This window comes from Corvus hawaiiensis, chromosome 8 (genome assembly GCF_020740725.1).
Source record: "Corvus hawaiiensis isolate bCorHaw1 chromosome 8, bCorHaw1.pri.cur, whole genome shotgun sequence".
In the NCBI taxonomy this organism is placed as follows: Eukaryota; Metazoa; Chordata; class Aves; order Passeriformes; family Corvidae; genus Corvus; species Corvus hawaiiensis.
Window position 1 is genome coordinate 3,591,698 of NC_063220.1, and position 25,003 is coordinate 3,616,700.

General features: G+C 42.5%; 2 protein-coding genes across 6 annotated transcripts in view; one reads left to right on the forward strand and one right to left on the reverse strand.

Moving 5' to 3' along the window:
• CTBP2 (C-terminal binding protein 2) overlaps positions 1-4,079 on the forward strand; it is a 132,874-nt gene extending 128,795 nt beyond the window's left edge. For all 4 annotated transcript variants that reach the window (XM_048311981.1, XM_048311980.1, XM_048311982.1 and 1 more), the window contains 3 exons: positions 122-249; positions 950-1,067; positions 2,534-4,079. In XM_048311981.1, coding sequence (XP_048167938.1) covers positions 122-249; positions 950-1,067; positions 2,534-2,714 — 427 coding nt within the window. In that variant the 3' untranslated portion in view covers positions 2,715-4,079. The remainder of the gene's footprint in view (positions 1-121; positions 250-949; positions 1,068-2,533) is intronic.
• Positions 4,080-7,090: 3,011 nt separating this feature from the next.
• ZRANB1 (zinc finger RANBP2-type containing 1) overlaps positions 7,091-25,003 on the reverse strand; it is a 40,834-nt gene continuing 22,921 nt past the window's right edge. For both annotated transcript variants that reach the window (XM_048311985.1, XM_048311984.1), the window contains exons 4-11: positions 23,246-23,433; positions 21,568-21,721; positions 19,187-19,258; positions 18,193-18,391; positions 14,687-14,807; positions 13,722-13,851; positions 9,662-9,891; positions 7,091-8,611 (exon numbers count right to left, since the gene is read on the reverse strand). In XM_048311985.1, the coding sequence (XP_048167942.1) occupies positions 8,393-8,611; positions 9,662-9,891; positions 13,722-13,851; positions 14,687-14,807; positions 18,193-18,391; positions 19,187-19,258; positions 21,568-21,721; positions 23,246-23,433 (1,313 nt within the window). In that variant the 3' untranslated portion in view covers positions 7,091-8,392. The remainder of the gene's footprint in view (positions 8,612-9,661; positions 9,892-13,721; positions 13,852-14,686; positions 14,808-18,192; positions 18,392-19,186; positions 19,259-21,567; positions 21,722-23,245; positions 23,434-25,003) is intronic.

Genomic DNA, 25,003 nt, shown 5'->3' on the forward strand with positions numbered 1-25,003 from the left:
AGCCTGGCCTTGGAAGGAGTGTTGCATATGCAGAGGGCAGAGCACAAGCCTTTTGCCGTTCATCTTTTATTCGCTGCTTAAACATTGATTAATCTCTTTGCTTGTTTTCCCCTGCTCCCAGTTTTGCTCAAGGCCCATTGAAAGATGCTCCCAACCTGATCTGCACCCCGCACACAGCCTGGTACAGCGAGCAGGCGTCCCTAGAGATGAGAGAAGCTGCTGCCACTGAAATCCGACGTGCGATCACAGGTACCCGGCCCCTGGGGACGCTGGGCTTGGCTCCCTGGGTGCCTGCAACAGGAGTCAGGAGGAGCAGAGACAGGGATTCACCCTGCCCGTGTCCCAGCAGGACACTGGGAAAGAGATCTAACCCCAGTTTGCTTCCCAGTAAAAGAGCTGAGAACCCAAACGTTCCTGTTCTGTCATTTGGGGATGTTTGTGGTTGGGTGAGGGGTTTTGTGTTGTTTGTTTTTTTATGAATAGGGCAAAGACTGGTGACTGGGGCGAACAGGACAGGGAAGCAGTAATTGCTGCCCATGTTACTGGTGCTAACCCACACAGTGGTGCAGACACAGCCACTGTGGATGTGACTTCTGCATTCCAAAACCAAATCCGATGGTGGTGGGCACAATACTCCAGCAAAAGGGTGCTTCTTTTGTCCTAAAAGCTGCCATCCTTGTGAAGGTGGAAGGCACAGCTTCATGTCTGCCTCCAAAGCAGGGGCTCAAGGGAACAGCTTCCCAAGTGTTGGGAGGGAGGGTAGGAAACTGGTCTCCAACCCTGCACCTCAGGGCAGCCAAAACATCCTCCTGAAACAAGGAATGTGGAATTTTTTTTCTCCCATCCTTTACACTGACAGACACAGTGAAATTATAAACACTGCAGCTTTTTAGAGGGTGACAAAGCTGGGCCCTGCCTGACACAGACTCACCTTTCTCGCCAACTGCAGGGCGCATCCCAGAAAGCCTAAGGAACTGTGTGAATAAGGAATTCTTTGTCACGACGGCTCCGTGGTCAGTAATAGACCAGCAGGCGATTCATCCCGAGCTCAATGGTGCCACGTACAGGTGAGCGGGAGAACGGGAGCACCGGGAGAACGGGAGCACCGGGAGAGCCGGAGCCGCTGGCACGGCAGGGCTGGGATCCAGCTGGACAGGAGGGGGGACACCCGGGTACCCCGGCTGCTGTCACTCCTCCCTGGGAACCAGCACGGGCAGTCACTGATGCTGCTTGAGCCACCCACGGGTGGGTAGAGCCTCCCTTTCCAGAGCCTGCATCCCTCTGGGCTGGGAGTCACTGGACTCTGTGCTCCTGTCCCTGACCAACTGCTGTGAGCCAGGTCCACCTCGAGGGTTAATGAGCCAGGGGAAAAGCTCCAAATATAGGGCTGTAGTCAGGTGACCCAATTTCCACCTAAATCCGAGATTAAGGATTACTTACTGCTCTGTTTAGATGGCTCCAAGCATGCTGGTAGGAGACATTAGGCTCAAGGAGCTGGAGCATGGGCTCATTCAGGGTATCACCACTGCCAAAAATACTCTGAGCCACAAAATACCCTGCAGGGCACATCAGGTCATGTTAGGCAGGAGTTACCCAGCAGCAGAGCCCCAGGCAGCTCCTGTGCCATGCAGGCCACAGGCAGTGAATACTCCCTCTCACCAGAACGTCCAAACCTGGAAAAAGCCTTTCCCAGTCCTGCTCTTGTTCCAAAACACGTGGGCGGTGCCATCACCTGAGGACAAGCCTTGGCTTCCCGCCTTAACCTGTCTCTGCAGGGAGCTTCATCCTGGCTAAGCTGCAGCCCCGCAGCCCCTGTAAGCTGGCTCAGCTCCCCACCTTCACAGGCAGGTGAAACTCCCTTCCTCTCCTGGCTTCCCAATCCGCCTTTCCCTAAGGCAGCAGAGCCACAGGGAGGTGGGAGCTCTCAGGCCTCATGTGGCTACAGAGCTCCAGGGTTCAGCTTCAGGGTTTTGTCCTCATTTTCCCACATCACAGCTGAAGGAATTCTTATTCTCCTTTTTCAAACTCACTGTTGTTTCTTGAAATGTGTATAATTCCTCCTGCTTTTGGAAAAGATGGATTAGATCTGATCCCATCTTTCAGCTGTGCTGTTCCATGAGGAAGATGCAGCTCACCTTCCACACAGGGAAAATTTACAAACCAGGTGTCGGTGTTCAAGGTATTCACACACAGGGATGCAGTCAGCACACCAGCATCTGGGGTTTCAGAGAGCATTCCAGATGGTTCCTTACCCAGTTTCCCAAAGGAGAAGGCTTCCCCCTGGCTCAGGAGGCTGTGAGAAGGCACAGAACAAGCTGCAGTCCTGGTGCTGTAGCAGAGGATGCTTACCCAAGGCACAGCAGTTAATGGGTAACTCTGAGCTCTCCCTTGTAACTCAACAGGAAAACCAAACCTGGCTCCGGGAGGGAAGTGGAAGCCCGTTGCTGTGTTTTCTCCACAGAGGTGGTGGGAGTGATGGGTGTGTGATGAGCTCTGCTGTGACAAACCTGCCTCTCTCTGTCCCCTCTGCCAGGTATCCCCCTGGGATGGTGAGTGTGGCACCGGGAGGAATCCCAGCAGCTATGGAGGGCATCATTCCCGGAGGCATCCCCGTTACTCACAACCTTCCCACAGTGGCACATCCTTCCCAAGCTCCATCGCCCAACCAGCCCACAAAACACGGGGACAACAGGGAACATCCCAACGAGCAATAGCAGATAATTTAAAAACCATTCAATAAACTTAGGACCAAGAGACATTGGAAAAGAAGTTATACATGAACTAAAAGAGAAGAATTTGATACGAAATTTGTAATGTTGATTTTGGACAGACGCATCATTGATGTTCCAGTGTTCCCGACAAAGCGACAGCAGCCAAGACTGGGGAGGAGCCCTGGAGAAGTCACCTGCTCCCTGCAGCGCTGAAAACTAGGATGTGATACATTAATGAGCAACTTCTGTTCTTGTGTGTTGAGTTTCCTTCATCTGTGCATCAATCACATGAATAAAAATGAATTTCTTTTCCCCCCTCAATTCCTTGGGAAGGACAGGGCTCCTGCACTGTGTCCAGGCCACTGAATTAAGCCATCTTTACAGAGTTAACGTGTCAGAGGAAACCATTGGGTGGCTTCAGCCCTTTCCTTTCTCTTGCATCTGGTGACCTCTCCTAACGGGGGGCAGCAGTCCTGGCTTAGAAGTGGAAGAAAAAAAAAGCAAACACTACTCCTCCTCCTTTTTGCAGTCTCACAGGGCCAGTGCCGTTAACAGAAGTTCCTGCCAGGTCTAAGTTCCAGCCATTCCAGCCGGGATCCGTGGGCTGGGGAGGGCAGAAAGGGCTCTTGGCACTGACCACTGCCCTCCCAGGCTAAGGAAAACCAAACTGCCAGTCTCTTCTCTGCCCAATACACTGAATAAAGTAGCTGTGCATCCACCTATGCCCTGCAATGATGCAAGAAAAAATAAAAGAAAAAAAAGAAAAAAAAAAAAAAAAAAAAAAAAAGGAAAAAAAAAAAAGAAGAAAGTATTAAGTTTCACACACTATTTGTACTCAAATATATTTTCTCAGTTTTAAATCTGCAGCTATTTTATCAAGTGGAAAAAGTCTTGAGCTGGAAAGGGTTCAAGAATAATGTTGCATTTCCTTATGTCTCAGGAAACACTTTTTATGGTAACTTGTCAGACTGTCTATGAACAAAATCCACTTTTTTAGACATTGATAAAAGTCTTCTTCACGTGATATTTTATACAAGAACACTTCAAGATGTGTTATTAGATGTGACTGATTTTAACAAATCCTATTAGATTTGTATCAACTAGTTACATGTTATATTCATAGTCTTTTGTGAATCATCGCCTTTTTGTTTTTAAAGATGGCCTGTTTTGAGCCTTTGTATGGGTACATTCCTGTTTCTGTGACAAAAAAAAAAGAAATCTTGAGCTGTCCCAAACAGACAAAAAAGAAACCAATGGCTATCAGTATGTTTTGTTTTAGTGTGTTACCGTTACTGTATTTGTTTATTGTAAAGGTGGACATTTAGCGTTCAGTGCAGTTTTCAATAAAAAGTGATAAAATTTCTATAATTTCTGAAAGGCAAGAGCTCTCGCTGCAATCTGGGGCTTTTGGAGACACTGAGAGGTAACCATAAGGTACAGAAATGTAATTCTGGTCACACTTGGCAAATATTTACAGTCCAGTGGGAAGGGAAGGTCCCTTCCAACTCAGAGTGGTCTGTGATGAAGAGATCACTGTGGGTTTCCACTAAGGTACAAAGGCAGCTACAACTCACACAACATTTTCTGTACATTCTCAAGAGCTGAAGCGTTATCAAACCACTGGAAAATAAAGCCAAAAAAATGCTCAAGAGGTGCTGGTGGCTTTGAGCTTCACTGGGCAAAAGGCCTGTTCTTGTTTCCACCCTTCTTTCCCACTGTGTCCAAGTACCACACACATGGAGTTAGATGGGGACTAAAAAAAGCTGAAACCGAAGTGTCTAAGTTACAAAACTCTGTATTTTGTTTGCTTTAAATTAAACTGAAAACTTGGTTACCGGCTCCAAACATCCAAAATAGAGATCACCTGTTACAGAGCAACCGCTCCTTGTCAGTGCTCAGCACAGCCCAGCAGTGAATTATCCGTGACCTCTGTGAGAAACTGGGATAAAACAGGTCAGATACAGGGGAGGTGTCTGGGACACACTGAAATGACCATCAAAACCATGAGGAAAACATTTAATTGTTATTAAGGTTTAGAGTTGTTTTAAAAATAAACGAGCCCTGGTACTTTGTTTCCGAATAATCCGGTACCTCCCTGCGCCGCAGGATCCCCTGTGCCAGCAGTGACTCCGCACTGGGACAGTGAGGGCCGAGCTCAGAAAATGCTGGAGCTTTCATCCAACACCCAACTTCCTTTTCAGACAAAACCAAGGACAGAAGTGCCACAAGCTCAACAGGAGCAGCGACTGAGCCATCCCAAGGGTTACAAGTGCCTGCAGTAAGAGCACCAGCAAAACATGCAAAGATCAGAGCTGTGGAAGCGGAAAGGGAAGAATATCATCACAACTGGGAGATGCCAAAGCACCAGGAGCTGCAGCTCTCAAGTGGAAAGTTACTGGGCAGAGAAATGGGAAATGAACAGTTGCTGCTGAAGGTTTGTGGCTGACAGAAGAGCCATGCTGCTGCTGTTGCCCTGCTCTGGGAAGGCAGACAGGGACGCTCTCCTGGGATAATCATCTCCTCCTCCAGGGAGAACTCCAGAGATGTCACTGTAGCTTAAAACAAGCAGCTTCAAGGTTAAACACTACATAAAATCTTTTTTAAAATGGTATATGGGGAAGTTACTGAATAAAAGGGGGGAAAAGGAAAAGCAGCAATTAAACAAGGTCTCCAAATGCACACACCAACCTAGATAATGGAGGAAATGCAACTCGGGGTATTTGCCATAAGCCATGCAGCAGAACTTTGGAAGAATCCAGAATTACTAAATTTTAATATATTAAAAACAAAAGAAATACAGGGATTTTCATGGAGGAAGTCATAAATAAAACCAGAAAAAAAAAACCTGACCAGCTGTAAAGGAGGTAGCAATGAAAAGCTAAGTTCTGTGCTAGGAAGGCGTGTGCTGCTGTGAGCAATATATGAGGAAAGTAACACTGAGAAACCCAATTTTTTAATGTATTTTCATGGCTGAAAGTGCAGAACTTGCTGACAAGCTGCAAGGGAGTGTGTGCAGATTAATCTCAGTGCCTGTAAGCTTTCAGGTGTGTGACTGAGGAGCCACTGACATACACTGACTGCGGTGCGAGCACGAAGCCGGGGTGTTGTACCTCTTTAATCTACAGGTACAGGAGGTTTGGAATACTCTGATTCTGGAAAAGAGACTTCACCAGTTCCAAAAAGGCCTGTGAAGTATGTGAACCTGAACAGACCATTCATTGTACAACACATCAGAACAAAACAATAATGATAAGAAAGCCAAGTGATCCAAAGTACCAGGACTGTCCTGTTGGAGCAGAACTTGAGGAATTCATCGGTGCATGCGTTTGAGAACAGCTGAACTGACCACAGGGACTCCACTGCTCTGGGAAGGGCTGGGGGACAGGGGCACAATGCAGGCTGCCCATGGACAGCAGGAGAGGAGGGCAGGAGTGCTGGGCCAGCTTGGCTCAAGGTAGACTTTCACACTGGTAATTCTCCCCCCGGGACAAGGAAGCTTTGCTTCCATGAATGGAACAGCACTGCCAAAAGCACAGGGGTGGGAGGTGAAAACTCCACAGCATCCTCAGAGTAGCCCATGGACTCAGGGGCTTATCCTTGTGTCCACAGGGCAGCTGGTCGTGGGCAGGCTGGGATCTGAAGTTACAGGTCTGGCCACTGACTGAGGGCTCCTCAAGATGGTGAATTAGGACCCCCATGGTCACAGCACGACACACAAACCACTCCAGCACACGGTGCTGGCCAGCTCAGGGCATGGAAATCCTCATCCCAGCTTACCCTGCATTGAGCTCCCCTGACAGAAAAGCTTTACATCCTCAGCTAGATGAGGTATAAAAGGATTTCACTGCAAGGTAAGGACAAAAAAAGAAATCCCAATTTAGAAAGGGAGCTTGAACCAGGACTGTGTGCTCATGAAGAAGCTCTGTAGTATCTGGGGATGGGCACTGAATTTGGGTCACTCACTCATGGCAAAGCAGCATTCATCCTTCACCTGGAAATCTGGGCTTCCACCAATCAGAGGAGCTCTAATGGCCAAAAAGGTGAAGACATAATAAACCTCAGTGGAATCTAGAACGGGAAAATTGCAAAATTAATACAGTACTTCATTATTTCTTTACTTTCGGTGTCGTCACCAAGTTTCTGTAGGAGTTGTGCACGTTTCAACACCATCTAAGCAGCATTTGGAAGAAAAAGCAGCAAGTTCCTCAGGGTTTCCATAGCTCTGAACTACATAAAAATAGGTGCTATGGGGCTTCTTTCCAAATTCTAATTAAAACAATTTCATCTACTGCAAAATTGCTTATTCAACCACCACACCATCAAAAGTGCTTTTCAAGCCAACCTGAATTGCACTGTGTATGTAAAAACTGGCATTAACCTTTAGTGTTTCAGTGAGATTTTTAGATAAACTTTATCCATTACAGGTTACATGGCTAAAGTTATCAAATATAATAAAATTTCTACTGGAGAATATACTCTGAACTTACACTCTTAGGAACTTACATAAGTTTAAGTATGGCCACATCAATCAACATGCAAGAAATTCCCAGGTTTACATACTGAGAAATATATAACAGTGCTTTTAAACAACTTGAGCATAAATTCTTCTTTTTAATTAGAACTGCCAAGTGGATTCTCACTAGATTTAGTGACCAAGGAGTAACCCTTCAAAAAGGTATTTTTTCATTTGCAGCAAAGTTTGAGTGATCAAAGAATAAATGATAAAATGATATAATTTGTAACACAGCAAGGCGGAGTTTTGACAAGATTAAATTCTCAATTGTGTTCAAGTTCTCAGATTTCACACAATTTTGCTTAGTGTATACTCACAGGAATAAAATCCCTATCTTTTAGGTCACTTCTCTGAATAAATATCCTTATGTATACTGAAAGGAATCTATTAACTATTATAAGAAAAAAAAAAAGGAAAAAAAACCAAAACACCAAAAAGCTTTTTCAGGAAACAAGTAATTTCACTCAATGAAAAATTTAGCTTCTTTTCCAGTTTGTTCCGTAGAGTTTAGGCTTTATTATGTGGGCACAGCAATAACTAAAATATTAGTAAAATAATGAATGTATTTTTGCTTATAACTTGCTGTGGATATCTTGTGCAAACAAAAAAAACCTCTCACAATCTGACCTGGGCACTGGTGAGATTTCACAGGAAAGGGCCTTTCAGGGAAATGTGTCAGAGTATCTAAAAGGTGATGGAGAAGACCAGGTTCTATTGTAAAAGAATCTCAGAGGGAGGAGCTATCCATCCAGCTCACATGTGCTTTCAGAAGTGCCCTTAGTTGAAAAATTTCTCTGCAATAATTAAGATGCTGGTATGCGTTTCCTATTACACAACCTCTTACACAACCACATGCGGTACATTTATAGACAGATTTACAGTCAGAAAGAAAAATGGGGTTGGTTTTTGTTTGTTTTTTTTTTTCTTCCATCTTGATAATAAAATTAGCTGGTTTTTGTTTCTTTTTCGTGTTTTTATACAAACTGTAGTCCAGCCCGCTTGGCTCTCTCCAGGCAGCAGGATGAGCATCCATTCTCTCCCTGTGCTGTCGGAGAATCCTTCCCGGCATGTATCCCCTAGACCTGGGTCGTTCCACACCCAACTGCTACAGCACAACGCTCACTCAGGGTCACACACTCTGCGCTGCTCATTTGCACTTTATTCCCCCTCACTCATCGTCGTCATCCTCGTCCTCCTCGCCGTCGGACAGGGACGTGCAGGGCCGGATCTGGCGGTAGCGGTCGAGCCACTTCTCCACCATCTGGGTGACCAGCGGGTGGTTGCGCCGGCGGGAGCTCTTCTGCATGGCCACGAGAACCCCTCCCTCTGTCACGCAGCAGTCCAGCCACTCCCGCAGCAGCTTCTCCTGCTGCTCCTCGTTGCCTATCTTTGGGGGACAGAAAACACCGGCAATGAGGCTTCCCCAACGCCCAGCGCCATTCCTGCTCCGAGCGCATCGCCGCACCCAGAGACTCTGAAAGCCAAACTCAACCAAAGTTTGAAGGCTCTGGAAATACGCTCCAGCTCTTCTTCCCAATTTTTCACATGTGTATTTCCAATGCAGCCTTTCTGTATTTCAGTTATTTTAAAGCAACTATTTATTTGTGGTAGGCACCATATATAAAGGGCAGGCCCTAAAAGATTCTTCTGGCTTTACAAAGACATTTTCAGGAGTCTTAAGAGTTCCTTAGATGAAATATTTTCTCTTGTAACACATAACAGATATCGTGGCTTGCTGAAGAAACACCCCTCTCTAGACCTGAAGCCCGTATTTTTCTCCTTTTATTTATAGAATGCCCACTTTCTGCAATTACTTCAGTCTTCCAGCCCTCCCTTCATCCATGCACACCCTTTACTGAAATAGTTCCATGTCTTTATCGTAGTTATTAAAAAATGAGTTGAGTTTCATTAGAATAGAAGGTGGAACATGCTGCAACTATGGGCCAATATTTGTACTGCATCTTTTAGAAAAAAAAAAAAAAAAACAAACCCAAAAGGCAGATTTCAGTCTTTCCTTAGTGACAGAACCCTTATTTTTGTGTCCTTTTCTAGGTATGCTGATATTCAATGTTCTCAGGCACAGGATGGGATTGTTGAGGTGTCCTGTGCAGGGCCAGGAGTTGGACTGTATGATCCCTGTGGCTCACTTCCAGCTCAGGATATTCTGTGAATCTATTCTGTGATTCTGTTTCTGTGATTTACATGGACAATGAAGTTACATTCCATTTATAGAGCTGTAAATAAGCATCATATTTATGGGAAAACACCTTTCAGAATCACCTGGAATGATGGGGAAGGGAGCAGTATTAATTAACCAGAACAGCACACTCCCTGTAATTCTGTGGACATCAAAAACCCACGGGGCTACAGAGATTGCTGAGCTTCAGCAAGCAGCTGTGACAAAGCCACCACCACACACCAGGTGTTTCTTTCTTACCTCTTGAGCAGAAAGGAAGTGAATGTGCAATAATTTCCTCTCGCTGTCCACCAAGGGTAGAAAAGTAACAGTAACATCATCGTCAGTGTTCAAATTAGCACCAGCGCCTCGATTGCCATAGCCATCATTCTCCATGGCAACCAGGGCGGAGAAATGGCCCCTCGTGTAGCCCAGAGCTATGGGACTTTTCCAACAGAAACTCTGTTCCCATAACAAAGGCAAATACACACCTGTGGGGAATTAAAGCACAGGGTAAGGCTCAGAACTGGTGTTCAACAAGGAAGGATTTTGATACAAACCTTGTGGTTTTGGCTGAACTGTAACAGAAGCACATCACTTTTAAAACATATTTGGTTTGGCCTGACACTGACACACTCTTCAGTAGAGCTAATTGTTATTAATTAACACAAATCAAGCATCTTTGCAACTGTACAAGTTTAGGCACAAAAGATTATAATCACAACCAATACATTACTACAGCCCTAAAATTTATGGTCTATAGTGCAGTGATGAACGAAAAACAAGGTTAGAAAAGCAGCCTTTTATGTTTGGTAACTCTTAAAAAAAAAAAAAAAAGAAAAAAATCAGATTCTGCATCACAGAAATAAAGGCTACAGTCAGATGTCTATTTTTACCAGAGCAAAAATTCCACCATCTGCTGACAAAACCTATTATTAAAAGAACTCACTGCACAAAATGTTACTCAGCACTGATGTAACCCATCTCAGAGAATGGGATTGCTCATATACAGTACTCACAGATTCAATTAACACACATCAATTATTCATATCAATTTAAAAAAAAAAAAGGAAAAAAGCACCAAAAAGCTTTTTTACATTTTACTACTTTGCTCAGCTACAACCAACACCTGATGCTACAGATTCTGAGAGGAACTGCACTTTTTCTCCCCACCACTTTTAGCAATAAAGACAGCAATTTGCTTGAGGTCTCAAAATAAAACTGGAACTCCTTTCTTCCAGAAACATAAATAATTCTTGGTGTCTACTGCAAGACAACTTAAGCAAAGGCACAGCTCACCTTGTGACAGGTTAAAAATAGCCCCACATAAACTCAAGTGCACATGTAGCATAGCAACCCCTCTAGTACAGCTGCTGCTGCAAACACGGCGCTCCTCCAACAGCCACGGAGAGGGAAGGGCAACGCTAAAATGGGAATCGGAGGCAGGGGGTGGCTTTGGAGGTTCTACTAAAGTTTTGAGCTCATCTTTTTGTGCTGCAGTAAAAATTAGTGGGGGCTGCCAGTAAATAATTGTCCCTTTTTCCCCCCCTTGTTTTTGAATTAGCAATCAAGAGCTACCTAAAAGTCTTGCCATTTATTTAAAATGAAGATTCACTCAAGTTTTTACCACACCACGATTTAAGGACAGATCCTTCTAATACCTTCTTAGCCCTCCCTTCCTCCTGTCCCCATCATTAAGTCTCACTCTAATGCAACATTAAACACAGAAGGTGAAGAACACAGGATAAGCCTTCACCAGAAAGTTTCAGATCTTTGCATTAAGGGAAAGAACCAAACATCCAGTCAAAATTCCAATTTACAGATAACATCCAGTCAAATGTAAGGAAGACAGTCCCCCAATTCCTGGGAATCAGTTCTTCATGCACACAGAGCACACAGCTATGTGCCCTTTCAGGACTGAAACTCATCTGGTTGCCTCCATGCCTGCACTGAAATTCAGCAAGTTTTGGAAATCTTTTTCCACCATTGTTTTATCTTGTTGAAAATTCCACATTAATCATTTCCCCAAGACAGAAGGCTGTGCTACACTTTCCATTCCTCCTCAACACTGTGATGAGCTCCACAAGAAAAGAATTTCAAGCATTGCCAGGGAGAATATCTAGTGCTCTTAGGAGTTATAAAAGTCACGCTGATATAAAGTGAGAAGGTTGTGTAACAACAGTTGACATGAGCACAAGCCACAGAAAATAAAGAGTATGGGCTAACACCTATCCTGAAGCCACCCACATAGGATTTAGTGTCTCCAGCCTGACCTGATGATCACTTCCGTCAGTTACCTTTTTTTCTGTTCAATTTTAAAAGCTGCATATTTGTGCCACTAAATACATGTGGCCAGACAAGGAGGGTCTGACCAGGGTCATAGTTAGGGCCTGAGCAAACAGGTCTTCCACCACTGAAGCTTTAGTATTTAAAGAAGCATTAACAATCAGCTGGAATCTGGGAAACAAGGAGGCTGGCAATTATGGGACTCACAGCAGCTACAGCAAGGATGCCAAGCTGGAACAAGGAATCCCTGGTGAAAAAATTCTTGTCAGGGAGAGTATTTTAGGGGTGGATAAGAGGGTGCTACAAACTGAACCGTGATGTTGAACAAGCTTTAAAAAAATTCAATTCCCCATTTCTATTATAACCCACAATTACAGAGTGGTTTGGGTTGAAAGGGACCTTAAAGCCCAACCAGTTCCACCTCCTGCCATGGGCAGGGACACCTTCCACAGGACCAGGTTGTTCCAAGCCCTGGCCAACCTAGCCTTGAACACTTCCAGGGACTTTTCTGGCGGATGTGATGTTAAACAGAGGCAGGGTGCTACCCAGATACTGAGGGACACCCCAGCACTCCCCAAAGCTCCACATGCTGAGCACAGCCCACACACAGGCCCAGAGCAGGAGCCTCCTCCTGGCAGCCCACCCCACTCGGAGCTCACGGCTGTTGGGTTTCAGCTGTGCCAATGGCATTTGATTAGCACACATTAACCACAAAAATGTGGCTGGGCAGGGAGAGGAGCAATTCCAGGTACTGCGACACAGGACTCCAAGTTCACCTGTTCCCCGTGCTGTGTGTTTCCATGTATGGCTGGCTGGATGTGGCTTGTGGCAAGCAAATCTCAAGTCGTAACTATTTGGCTGCCTAAATTCCTGGAAACCCATGTGCTGTAAAAGGGTGTTCCAGGCACCCTGTTTCCCTCTGGTTCACAGAGCAAGAAACCATTTCAGCACATTTAGGCCATGTAATACTTGTCTGCCTCGATGCCCAATCTAGGAAATAAAACCATTTGCAAACCACCAAGCCTTAGAATTAAAAGCAACACAAACCTGGCAAGTCAGATTTAAGTGAAACGAGTAACTGTTCCTTCCCAGCCTTTCATCCTCAAAAAAAAAAGTTAACATGTAACTAAAAAGACTACCAAACTTTTAGACTCCACAAAAAAGTAATTAATTTCCCTAGATAAAGTTTTGTTACTGCCCCAAACTTAGAAGCCAAGACTCTAAATAGTTATAAATTAACATTAACGCCACAGTTTGGGGTTTCCTATACATCATGGGTTTGCCTCCTTCCAAAGTCACCATACTTCTTTTCTTTCAAATCACAAAGATGTTTTGGGAAGCCCTCTGCTAAGCTATAAATAAAGAGTGGGTCATCTTCAAGCAGGTGTACTTGAGGCCAGGAATATGAACTGTGGGCAAAACAAATGTCCCAACCCCCTGGAACACACACAGAGCCTTCCCCACGGGTTTTATTTACAGCTCAGGATGTGAAGATGCTCCCAATCCCCTCTCATATTTTATTATCTGAATAGTAAAGTATTAGCATGTAATAGAGGGGAAAGTTGCCCACAGATTTGGTTTGCAAAGCAGAAAATGCATCTTTAGAAATCTACAGATGTTAAGTCTAAGCAAAACTGGACTGAGTCATCTTCGTATTTATGTTAAGGACAGTCAGGCTGTCTTGGAGATGAGGAGAAAAAGTCAGAAAGAACCTGATCAAACTATGCAAAATTATAATACTAATGAGAAATAAGTCAGTATTCACACCACACTTGCTGTAAAGTGTAAATTACTGAAACACAGATAAATTTTAAAAACTTCCTTTAAAGTACATCATGGAATTCACTTTTACAGGCACCATGCCTACTATAAAATGAAAAACTGCAAGTTTGGAGAGATTGTTTTGTTCTTTTTAATAGCAAATGAAAATTTACCTACAACAGAATTCCATCCTTTTCCAGACAGTCCCTTCACGTCACTATTGATTTACAGCCCAACCTTGTTTAAAACTGAATTTAAAAAAACAAATGCTTACCTTGGAAGCGGGTATATCCTAATGTTTCTCCCCGAAAACTCTTGTAATATTTTACTCCATAAACTATAATTGGTCTTCTAAGAATATGTGCAAGTACAAAAATGTGTGTCTGCTCCAAACTCGCTCCAGGCTGAACCAAACACAAAGAAAGACATCAATTGAAATACAACTTACCATCCTGTGTGTTGAAATTTAAAAAAACAGTCTTCAAGTTGAGAGAGAAAATGCTTTTAAGAGTGATAAAGCTTTAACAGGAAAAACAAAAGACTGGAAAATTATTGGAAATAAGGAAAAACATTTCAGCTTGTCAGCTGTCAGCAATAATTCTCTGTCCTATTGCCCAGATTCAATGTAATGGATTTCATTCCCCACTTAGAAGTGAAACTCTACATAATGTTAGGTCTAAAAATAATGCACTCATCTGAGGGCACTTTAAGGCAAATACCTTTTGATGATAGGAAAAGGGCACATCCAAAACAAACCTCAAAGAAATAGCACCAAAATCATGTTTATACTTTAAAAGAGGAGCTAAAAATATTCCTATAGCTGGAAGCTTATAGGAACGTAAATCTCATTTTGGAGGGGAGTTATAAAACCTCAGCTTGCTGGAGTTTGAGCAGTGTAAGCCGACAGGTTTGGAGGTGTGTTTTGGGAGGTAAAAGTGCTGCAGGAGCTGGAGGCAGGATATTAAACACATGATTGTTCTACAGACTTCACCTTAATACCATCATTCGTTTTTTGTGTTGCACTGCTTAATAGCAAGCTCAAAAATTTTAATTTCAAATGAACCTTTCCATACTTGCAGAAGAGTTTACTCAGTAATATTTTAAGATCATTGGCTTAAGAGGGATGTTCTTCCTTCATACAGGATATTCTTATTCCCCAAAACCACTTCTAGTTCTGAAATTTCTTTCAGAAATTAAAATATCTTTTCCAAAAGCCCTCTGACAAAGGAGTTTTCTTACCTGGCTTGCAAGAGAGAGAATGAATGCCCAATCTTCCTGCCACTGTTCCTCTCGCAAGGAGAAATGTAAACCGAAGCTTTGGGAATACCATGATTCCCACTCTTTCCAGCGTGTGTAGAACCTAAGATGTTAAGGGAGAGAGAGAGAGAGTGGCAAAGGCAAAAACATTTACTCAACCACCATAATCCTGACAGCAATATTTAACCCTTGCAATCCTTTATCCCAAGAAGGGGGAAAAAAGAGAGCAAGTATCAGGAAAACTGATTTTGTTTTGGTTTTTTTTTATCTTCAGGAGACTCCATTTATTAATCCTCATTTAAGAGCCATTTAAAAAAGAAATGCAATTTCGACAGCAAACATGATCCAAGTTCCTACCAGGCTCCTGCCCAGTTTGATACTTCTTGCAATAGGGGTTTTTTAAAGTCTTATTTAGGCTTATTTAAGTGTTGATATACAGGGAACATAAGTAAGACATTCCATTTCATACAAGAGGAGTTGCTCATTCTTCTCACACAAAAAATACAGGTATTTTTCTATTTTTAACAACATCCTGAGTTAATTAACTTCAAAGTACTTGCACATCAATTTCCAACAGCCCATGGTTAAGAGGCAGAATCTGTTTTCTACCAGATTTTGGAGCAAAGGGGTGGTAATTCCATATTATATGGAGTTGTAAAGCAGTGTGGATAAGAATCAAATATGCAATGTGGGATTTAGTTTAGTTATGATATTTTATTTAACCATTTACCAAGAGAAATGACACATTAAGAAGATGATTTTTACTTTTAAAAATTTTAAACTCTGTATAATCACCACACTAAGAAAAAGCCACAACTTCATATTAGGAATCAGGATTTAGGGAACAGTGCTAAACCAACTTTTAACAACGGTCTTTCCTGTGAAGACAAAGAAACCATTCTGAAGTTTCAGCTTATTAAAAAAGTCACTGAAATGAACTCATTTAATTAAAACTTGAGAGTATTAGCAGACAGTGAGTGTGTGTGGATAAGATCTTTCCTATGCTTTCAGTGAAGCTGGAATCACCCTAAAATCTTGGTGTGTAGGACAGCAGCCACCAGCCAGGCTGGCTTTCCTGAGTCCATCTAAAGCCCTTGCATGGCTTAAAATTCCTATTACTAAGATGTTTAGATAGGTCTGTGCTAATTCACAGTAATATATCCACAGGGAATCTCCTGGATCTGCATTCCAGCTTTTATCCAAACACACCAATATTTCCACCTTTGCAGCTGATAAATATTTTGCCTGTTTTCTCCCATAAACCTCTAACTGAGCACTTTGTGCTAAATGAATTCATTCCCAGGTCTCCTGAAAGACATTTAATCAGATTCTGGGTGAAAGAAAAGAAAAAACAAAGCAAAACAACAACAAAAACTCCCACATCACCAGAGTGAGAGAGAAAGCCCAGAAAATTCAAGGGAAAAAAGAAAAAAAGGAAAAACACCAAACTACTCCCCAAAAGCTTGACTGATTGTGAAAGTGTTCTCCTAAAGAAATTTCTTCCCTGAGTTAGTCAGCCATACACAAGATTTTGATCTTATTTAAAGCAAACTTTTCAGGTTAACACAAGAGAACTGAATGCATCCATTAAAGAATAAAATTCTGAAAGTCAACTTAAGGCATGTGCCCATTCTCCAGCAAAAGCTAATGGTGGCATACAAAAAGGGACACATCAGAACACACTTTTGTGTAAACTAAAAAAGTGTAGCTACTGAAAGGTGAGTGGAAAAGCCTCTGGGAACTTCACTATGGAGCTTTTTCCAAGTACCACATACAAGACTGTCTCTGGTAAATAGATTTCTCTTTGTTTAGCGTCTAAACAAATAGAACAAAACAAGGTCAAGTGAGTTACATGAGTGTTTTCTGTCTGACTATAAAAATACCCATTTTTAAGTGTCTTTGTAGAGGCTTTGAAGAATAATTCCACTAGATAAAAGTTTAAGCAGGGATTGTATTTAAGAGCCTGTTCCAGTGACGACATTGCTTCCAATCAGCCACATGTCCTAGCCCGCAAAATTAAATGTATCTTCTCAAATGGAATCTATACAGCAAGTATAGAATGTACAGGATGATCAATTTACAACAAAACCTGGCTAAAAGACTTATTTTAAAGACTTGTTCCTAATAAGGAACATGACTTGTTCCTTACAGACTTGATCTTTAAAGTCTGAAGACTTGTTCCTATAAAGGAACACACCAATCAGTTAAAAATTATGCTTCTAATAAGGATAAAGATTAAGCAAATTCAGAGTAAAATGAAAATTCTGTCTAGACATAAACTAAAAAGCTTAACAAGATTTAATAGCCTCTAAATGAGTGTTACATTTATATACACCAATAAGTCAACCACAGTTAACACCAACATTTTGAGAGATTTGATCCAAAGCTCAGTAGTTTGCAGCATGTTTTTGGATACCATGCTTGGTTTTGTTACCATAAAGAGCAAAACCTGTTCTGTTTTGGCCTGATGGGAGCTGCCTGTGATGCCAAGGAAATTCCTGCATGGACAAGATGCACACTCCATGCTGAACAACACCAAAGCAGTGACAGATCCTTTCAGACACTGGTTCCTGGGAGAATTGCTACTGAGACATCACTTTCTGGAATCCAGCTCCGGAGGCTAATTTGGGCAGTTCTCTCCCAATAGCACAAAATTTACTTAGAGGTACTCCTAAATTAACCTTTGTTGTTGACCTCCTGCACAGCACTGTGGACGGGGACAGGCTCTTTCTGCACTATGTGCTGACAGTGTTTCTCCTGTCCTTGACTACAAGAACATCAAATAAATGATCACCTGTGTGTTGGATTATCAGTCTTTATCAGCTCATCCCTTAGTCCAGGACACCCTGGAGAGCTGCTGGACAACCACTGGGGGTCCAACTAAGATCTTCCCTCTAGCAGAAGCAAACAACACTATCCAACTAAAGAAGGTTGTCAGTGCAAAGCAACCGAAGTTGTTTTACAGAATGATGAATCAATTTTATGGCCAAATGACAGAGTAAGTTAAATGCCAACACTCTGTGCTTTACTGCCATTATTTTAGCAGGCAGAACAGGGATAAAAAGAGCAGTCCTGAGTAAAGCCATAACTAAGCAGATGGAATGAAAATACTGAAAAGTTTATAAGGAATAAAAAAGGCTGTCTTCTACTAACAGTCTTCTGCACAGCTCCCACCAAGCAGCAAGGCATGGCATGTGCATGATTTACATTGCAAGGACACAAATTCCAGCTGCAGTAACTGTGGTTAGTGCATGCTTGACAAGTATAAAGCACTTTAGTGTTTGAAATGCCATTTGCTGAGCATCACACGCCATCCCTGCGTTCACAGTGCCCAAGTTTCCAGTGCTCGTATTTAAAACGTAAGATTAAGATCACAGCCGGGACCACGGTGACTCGACAGCTTCGAGGAGCACAATCCCAGGGAACTGGGGAGGGGTGGCTGTGGGGTTTTGCCACTACAGCACATGGAAAAAGCTGCCCTAACTCACCAGTGGGAGCAGTCGTGTAAACTGTCGTGCAGAGCCTTGCGCAGCACGGAGTCCTTGTCGTAGATGCCCCAGGTGGCCTGGAGCACGGAGTCGAGCAGGCAGTCGCCAGCAGTGCGGTTCCAAAGTGCGTACAGCCTGCTGTCCAGGCGTGTCCCCAGCTCCAGGGACCAGTTAATGATGGGAGACTCCTCTTCCAGCTCTGCAACGGGACAGCCAGCTCTTAAACACTCCACTTACTTATCTCAGAGAATTCAGACAGAAGAATAACGGCACAGTCTCAATAATCTGCCCCTCTGCATGAATAAAACTCTGCTTTCCTTCATACTACAAGGAACAGGTGAACTACACTGGCAGAAGAAATTTCTTCTACTGTCAATAAAATAAACCAAAAGCAAACCAAACCATAGCATGACATCATTTGTTTGAGGATTGTTACTGAAATGAAAAGATTTTTTTCAGTTTTCCTTAAAAAGCTTGTGACTCAAAACTGACTTCTAAAGATTTTTAAAGCTCTACAGAGATACACTACAAACATGATTTCTACAGACTCTATTCTCCCTCTGCTGCATAAATAGACTGGAAACGTTAAAATTAAAATAGTTTTACATGGGCATGCAGTGACAGATTAAGGGGGGATGGCATCCTACTGCCAAAGGGCAGGGTTAGATGGGATATTGGGAAGGAATTGTTCCCTGTGACAGTGGTGAGCCCTGGCATAGGCTGCCCAGACAAGCTGTGGTTGCCTCATCTGTGGAAGTTGCTGGTTTGGAGCAACCTGGTTGAGGGGAAGGTGTTTAAGGTCCCTTCCAGCTCAAACCATTCTGTGACTTTATGAATTCCAGGGTGAAGATTAACATGAAAGCATCCAATCTCTGCTTAAAACATGTTCATGGACAAAGCCACATATATAAAGACACACGTAGTTTATTTTTAGTAAGAGAAACATTCTCTGATGAAAAGCCAGGATGATCCCAGCTGTTCTCGGTGCATTTACCTTTCTGAACATCTCTGTCAAGTACTTCATCAAATAATTTTTCCTGGACTGTGGGTGGTAAATCTTCAATATCTGGAAAAACAGACAGCAAATACAAGAGTCACTTAATGCTACTGTAGAAGAGACATCACCAGCTGCTGCTCAGGAGAACTCACAGAACAGCTTTTGCCCTATCAGGTCTAACACTTCCTCTGGAAAGCTGCTGTCATGTGTGGCCCGAGGCTTTGCAGAGCTGCTGAGGGAGGTTTGCACCTCAGCCTCACTGTCACACCTTTGATGCAGAAAGGATCATCACAGCATGCATAGGGTTAAGACTGTATTTCTCTGAAGGAGAAAGCGGAGAATCACTTTGAGGTGAGAAATTTAAAGGAATAATTTTACTTCCAACCCTATTGTATTTAGCACAGCTGCAATCCTAAGCAATGGTTTTTCCACCTATCTGAATGGCTTCTTCTCTGCAGTCTATCCCAATGGACAGATACAGTTTGTCAAGGAATGTGTTCTTCTCCAGAATATCCACTTCCTTAATCATCTCATTCAGACCTCAAAAAAATAGTTTTGAGAACCCCAAAGGTTTGCAGATAAGTTAGAAAACAAGAAATGGGAAAACTATTGAGCCATGGAAAATTCCCCCTACTGACAACTGCTCCAAGAACTTTAGAGACAGAATTTGCAACTACCTTATAAAAAAGAAGGAAAAAAAACAACAAACACTCTCACACATTCTAAAACTCAGCATGTGCCACACAGTAAATATTTGCTCCTGGCCTGCATTCCAAAAGGATAAGCAGTAAAGGGTTGCCAGGCAGAGCAGCAACCAGAGAAACTTTGCTGGTTTCAGCACAATCATGAAACTTAAACATGTGAAAGTTAAGGCAATAAATAAAATAGGAACAGGAATATCCAGCATCCCTTCAGGCACTCTAGGGGATAAGGACTGGGGCCCAAGTGGTATTTCAAGGACACAAAGATCTCTCTTAATTGCAGTGTGGTAGCTGCCAGTCCTGCTCAGATGTCCAATACCCCAGGGCTTTTAAGTCCACATTTAGGCACATGAGTTGCTACTGAAGCACATTAATGCTTGGTGCAGGCAGGGTGATGTGGGGTGGTCCTTTTTTTGTGTGATTGATTGGGGCTTTTAAAGCTAAAACTGCTTTTAGTGGCCAGCAATCAATTTAAAAGCTTTGCACTCTAACATCCATGCATTGGCTTTTCAGGAGGATCCAATCTGTTAATTTGAAAGGTTGAGTGGAAACTGGTTCCTAAACTACATTGTTTAGGTAATATCTGAACAGAACTGTGTGATTTATACTTCCATCCTTGGAAATGCTCTCTGGAGCCAAACTGCAAAAGATGTGCAATTGGCAAAGTGTGAGGAAAGTGGAAAGTCTTGATGCTTTTGAACAGTCTTATTTTCTAATTACTTAATGGCTTAATGTGATAAAAATCTGCACAGTGCTTTAAGATGTGTCTCTTGAGAACACTGAACAAATCCTTCAGCTCTGGAGAGAACAACATTTCTCACGTGTGTTAGGAAATCCTTCTGTTGCCCGTTTCCCTTCTCTCCCCCAAAAAGCAATGAAGTTTTAGTCTCCTACAGACACCCTGTACACCCACCCTACCTGCCTCTCATACACAACCCACAGAGTACAACTGAATACAGCACCTCAATCAGGTACCCAAGTGGTAAATATTATCCAGACTTTTTGAAGAGGAGGAGATGAAGTAACGCTCAACCAAAAGGGTTCCAAATAGAATTCTTAAAATGTTTTATAAAACACACAAAGAGATCTGCTGATTGGCACAGTTTCCAGCTGCATATTTTCTTACTGCTTGTAGCATTTCTATTAAAGGAAACAGCTACTGAAGATTAAAAGTCTTCTAATAGCTCCTTGTTAATAGATAAACATTCTCTTGATCTCAGAGTACCTCAAAAGTATTCAAAAAGTGCTATTGTTACAAGCAGGTACAAAGAACAGCTCTGGGTCTCAAGAGAAAGGACTGGAAGCTAAAATAGCCATGTGAAAAGTCGTACCATGGACCAGAAATGTCTGGGCTCCAATATTCACTTTAAATACAGCCTTTCCTTAGAACACACCACTTTTCTTCCATTTCTTCATGTCTAAGTAGGACAACAGATGCTCAGCTCACAGGAGCAATGCATGGATGAAAGTGTGCAAATACTGAGCAATTAAATTCAACTATTAAATCTGATCTAATAAAATAGGTCTTAATAAATAAACCTCTTAATAAACAAATTAATAAAGCTCTTAATAAATAAAACCTGCACACACATCACCACCAGAAAGTCAAAATACATTATTTTCAACTAGTGACCAAGCAATAAAATCTTCCAGCAGGAAGAAGGGTTTTGTAGCTACCTGCAGGTAACGTAAACGTCACAAGGTCAGTCAGAAAATAGCAAGCAAAGTCTCCCTTTCGCTGATGAAGAGATGCAGCAATTTCACGGCGGATTTGTTCCGTGACCTCTGGACACACCATGGCAGGAATGCACTTGGCTGCATGCTGGGATACCTGTAACACAACACAGTTACTGCACTCAGGATTATCCCATTAAATATGAAGATTTGGGAGGGATGACCACCAGCAGAGAGTACTTGGTTAGCAAGGAATGCAAGAGACCTATAAACACTGGCACTCTGAAAGATTGAAAGTTTAGTGACTCCTAATGAACTGTCTCATTTGTCATGGAAATGATAACTGGTTAAAAACATCTTTCAATCAAAGCAGTGAATTAACAGGTGACCACTCCCAGCTGAAAAAGAGATAAAAACGGGAAAGAGCTCATAATAACGGCAATCTCAAATCTCATGCACGAGCCCAGTCTAGATTTAACAAAACTTCATTACCGCAGTACTAGACAGTTTCCTACAAACAATCTTCCCAAAAACTATTAAGCTAAGATAGTTAAATTTCTACAGTTCTAGTCATCACTGGCAGCAGAAACTAGTTCAACAAGGAAGGGCAAGTGGCACAGGGATGACACCAGATGCATATTAAAAAAACACCTTTAAGACCCACATTTTCACTCATTCATATCCTAGAAAAGGAAAGTATCACTGGGGCTCAAGCACTACTAAGCATTTTCAGAAATGGCAAGATGAGTCAGTATTCCTAGGCACCGAAATAAACCAACCACAAAAGTCTATAAGACAGTATTTCAGTAAATTAACTTGTTTTTAAACATGTAACTCCATCCACCCAGAGTTATGCAAGCAGCACAAAGCTACTGCTATTAGTCGTATATAAATATATACTCAAGGCTTTAGCTACATTTGTCTTGCTTCATCTACTCTTTTTAATTATTCAACACTGAGCATTCCATCATCTTTATGTGCTTTGCAGGCAAATAGCAGCTTTCAGAATTGCACAAGGCATCAGGGAAGGAGGCAGAATAAAAATCTTGCCCTGATCAGGTGAGGAACCAAAAGTCTGAGTTGAAGAAAACAGACAAAAAAGGGTAACAGAATTATTTACAGGGCAAAGATGGAGAACAGCAAGTCACCAGAAGTGAGGTGACAGAAGGAAATGGAACATGGAAGAGCAAAACAGAAGAACCACTCAGTTTATAAAATGGGCAAAAAATAGAAAAAATTCAGCAATTTTGCAAAGCAAGAAAATTACTTCACTCTGGAAGAGAAGCTCCCACAAAAGCCAGGAAGGCCAGACCAGGTAGACTTACTCATTAACAAACTCAGAACAAACTACGCTGGCACTGATGTCAGCGCTTTGCTTTGAGAGCATTTCCTCTCCCCCACCCCGAGCACAGGAAGCCTCACAATAGCTCACTTCCACTGCCAGTAAGGTCACAACGTGTGCCAAGACTGTTCATTAATGAGAAAACTGAACATCCTCAGGACCATCACAACAGAGTCTCTTAAAGCAAACTCACTTCTTGAGGAGAAATCCAAGGCACAAAGCAGCAATTCACATATATTCTAACAACACCACAGGTCAAAGCTGCATGCCTCTGGCTGCACACAGTGGTGTGGTTACATAAAATGCTGCTCCCTCTCTGCAAGGGCCAGGGGAACTCACCTCAGTGAGGAGGATGGCCAGCATGTCCTGCCTCTGGAAGCGGATGGCCAGGTGCACGAGGGTGTAGCCCACGTCGAAGGCGGACGGGCGGTTCAGCAGCCGTACCTCATCTGCCGTCAGCTGCCGGGCAATGTCCCCTCCGGACGACTTGTAGGCTTCCACAGCAGCTAAATCACCTTCCACAACTCCTGAGGGCAGAGAAACAACATACAGTTCACTTTAGACAGCAAGGGAACAAGCCACCTTATTTAACAGCTTGCCTGTAGCTACCCTGTTACAGGCTGAACAGACGAAGATCAATTGCGTAGCAAGAAACTTGACAAGTTTTAATTATTTTAAGCAGAAGATTACAAAATATTTACACTTACCTCATCTCTCAGACCATTTCTATTAACCCACACTAGCTGGAAAATGTAAGAGATCAAAAGCCAGCTCAGAATTGGACCTGTGATGAAACACTGGCAGTAACATACTCACAAGCATTTCATTTGACCAGAGAGAAAGTAATTTCTTCACATGACAGAGATTAGTTTGATTGTTTTATCTTCCCTTTTATCTCAAAAACAAACTACTAGATCATAGAAATAGGATCTATTAAAAGGTTTTTGGACTAAAAGTTTTATTTTTTCCAAACAGTACAAATGATACAGAGCACAGATTTTTCTCTTCAGCTCACCATCTCTGCTACTAGTGGAACCTGAGAGTTTCACTCGGGGTACTCTATTAAAACTGAATTAAAGAGGAATTAAATACACTGTGTGTACCTTCTAAAACAAGATGGGAGGAACAATGAATGATCCTAATGTCTTCTAGAGTCCCTGGCAATCTTTGACTTCTGCACCATGCTTCATATCAAGACCACTCATGTTGAATGTATTCCTTAGCTGCAGTTATCAGAATACACTAAGAGGTGGTGCTTATGCTAACAGTATCTGTTCCAATATAAGACTTCCTAAATTTACAAATGCCTTCAAATATATTCTATTTAAGGTATGTGGTCCACGAGAGAACAGTGCAGTGCTGAACTGAGGAAACAGAATAGTGTCCCTGAAGCCATCTTGAATGGAGAATAGAATCTCACCACTGAGAAGCAGCCCTTGTTGCAGCAGCTGAAGTAGAGAAGAGTAAGAGCACAGATGACAAATGAGAAAACCCTCTCCCTATTTTCTGCAGCTAAACCTCCTTCCCAGCTCCTGAGAGTCAGCAGTTGAGTAGAGGCCACAAGGCTGGCAATTGAGACCCAAGTCCATCTTTTACTTCATTTGCTCACCAGAACTCAAAAAAGTTGATTGAAAAGGAAAGGTCATCAGACCCAATCAGGACAATCACTCCCACTCACGACTTAAAATAAAACAAAAAAAAAAAAAAGGAAAAAGCCACAAGATTTCCTGCCCCCTCAAACAAACTCCACATCCCAAACGAGCAAAAATCCCCAACCAAAATTAAAAAAAACTCCAACACAACAAATTGAAGTGGCTGCTAGAGAGAAGCACACTAACCACTGGCTTGCTGGTTAAGCCACGATTTAGAAAAGCATTCTTAGCTCAGTGAAAAAGTATCATTTTAAATGCTGAGATTATAAAGCTTTCAGAAGAAATGCAGGGGAGAAAAATGGGATTATCAGTTCAAGACATTTCTCTACAAAGTTATCAGCTGTGCTCTGTAAGCCTCCACTGATAAAAGCTTGATTATTCAACAGTGGTCTAAAGCAGAGAAGTTCCAAAACAACAATTCAACTGCAAATTTTAGTCATACAAG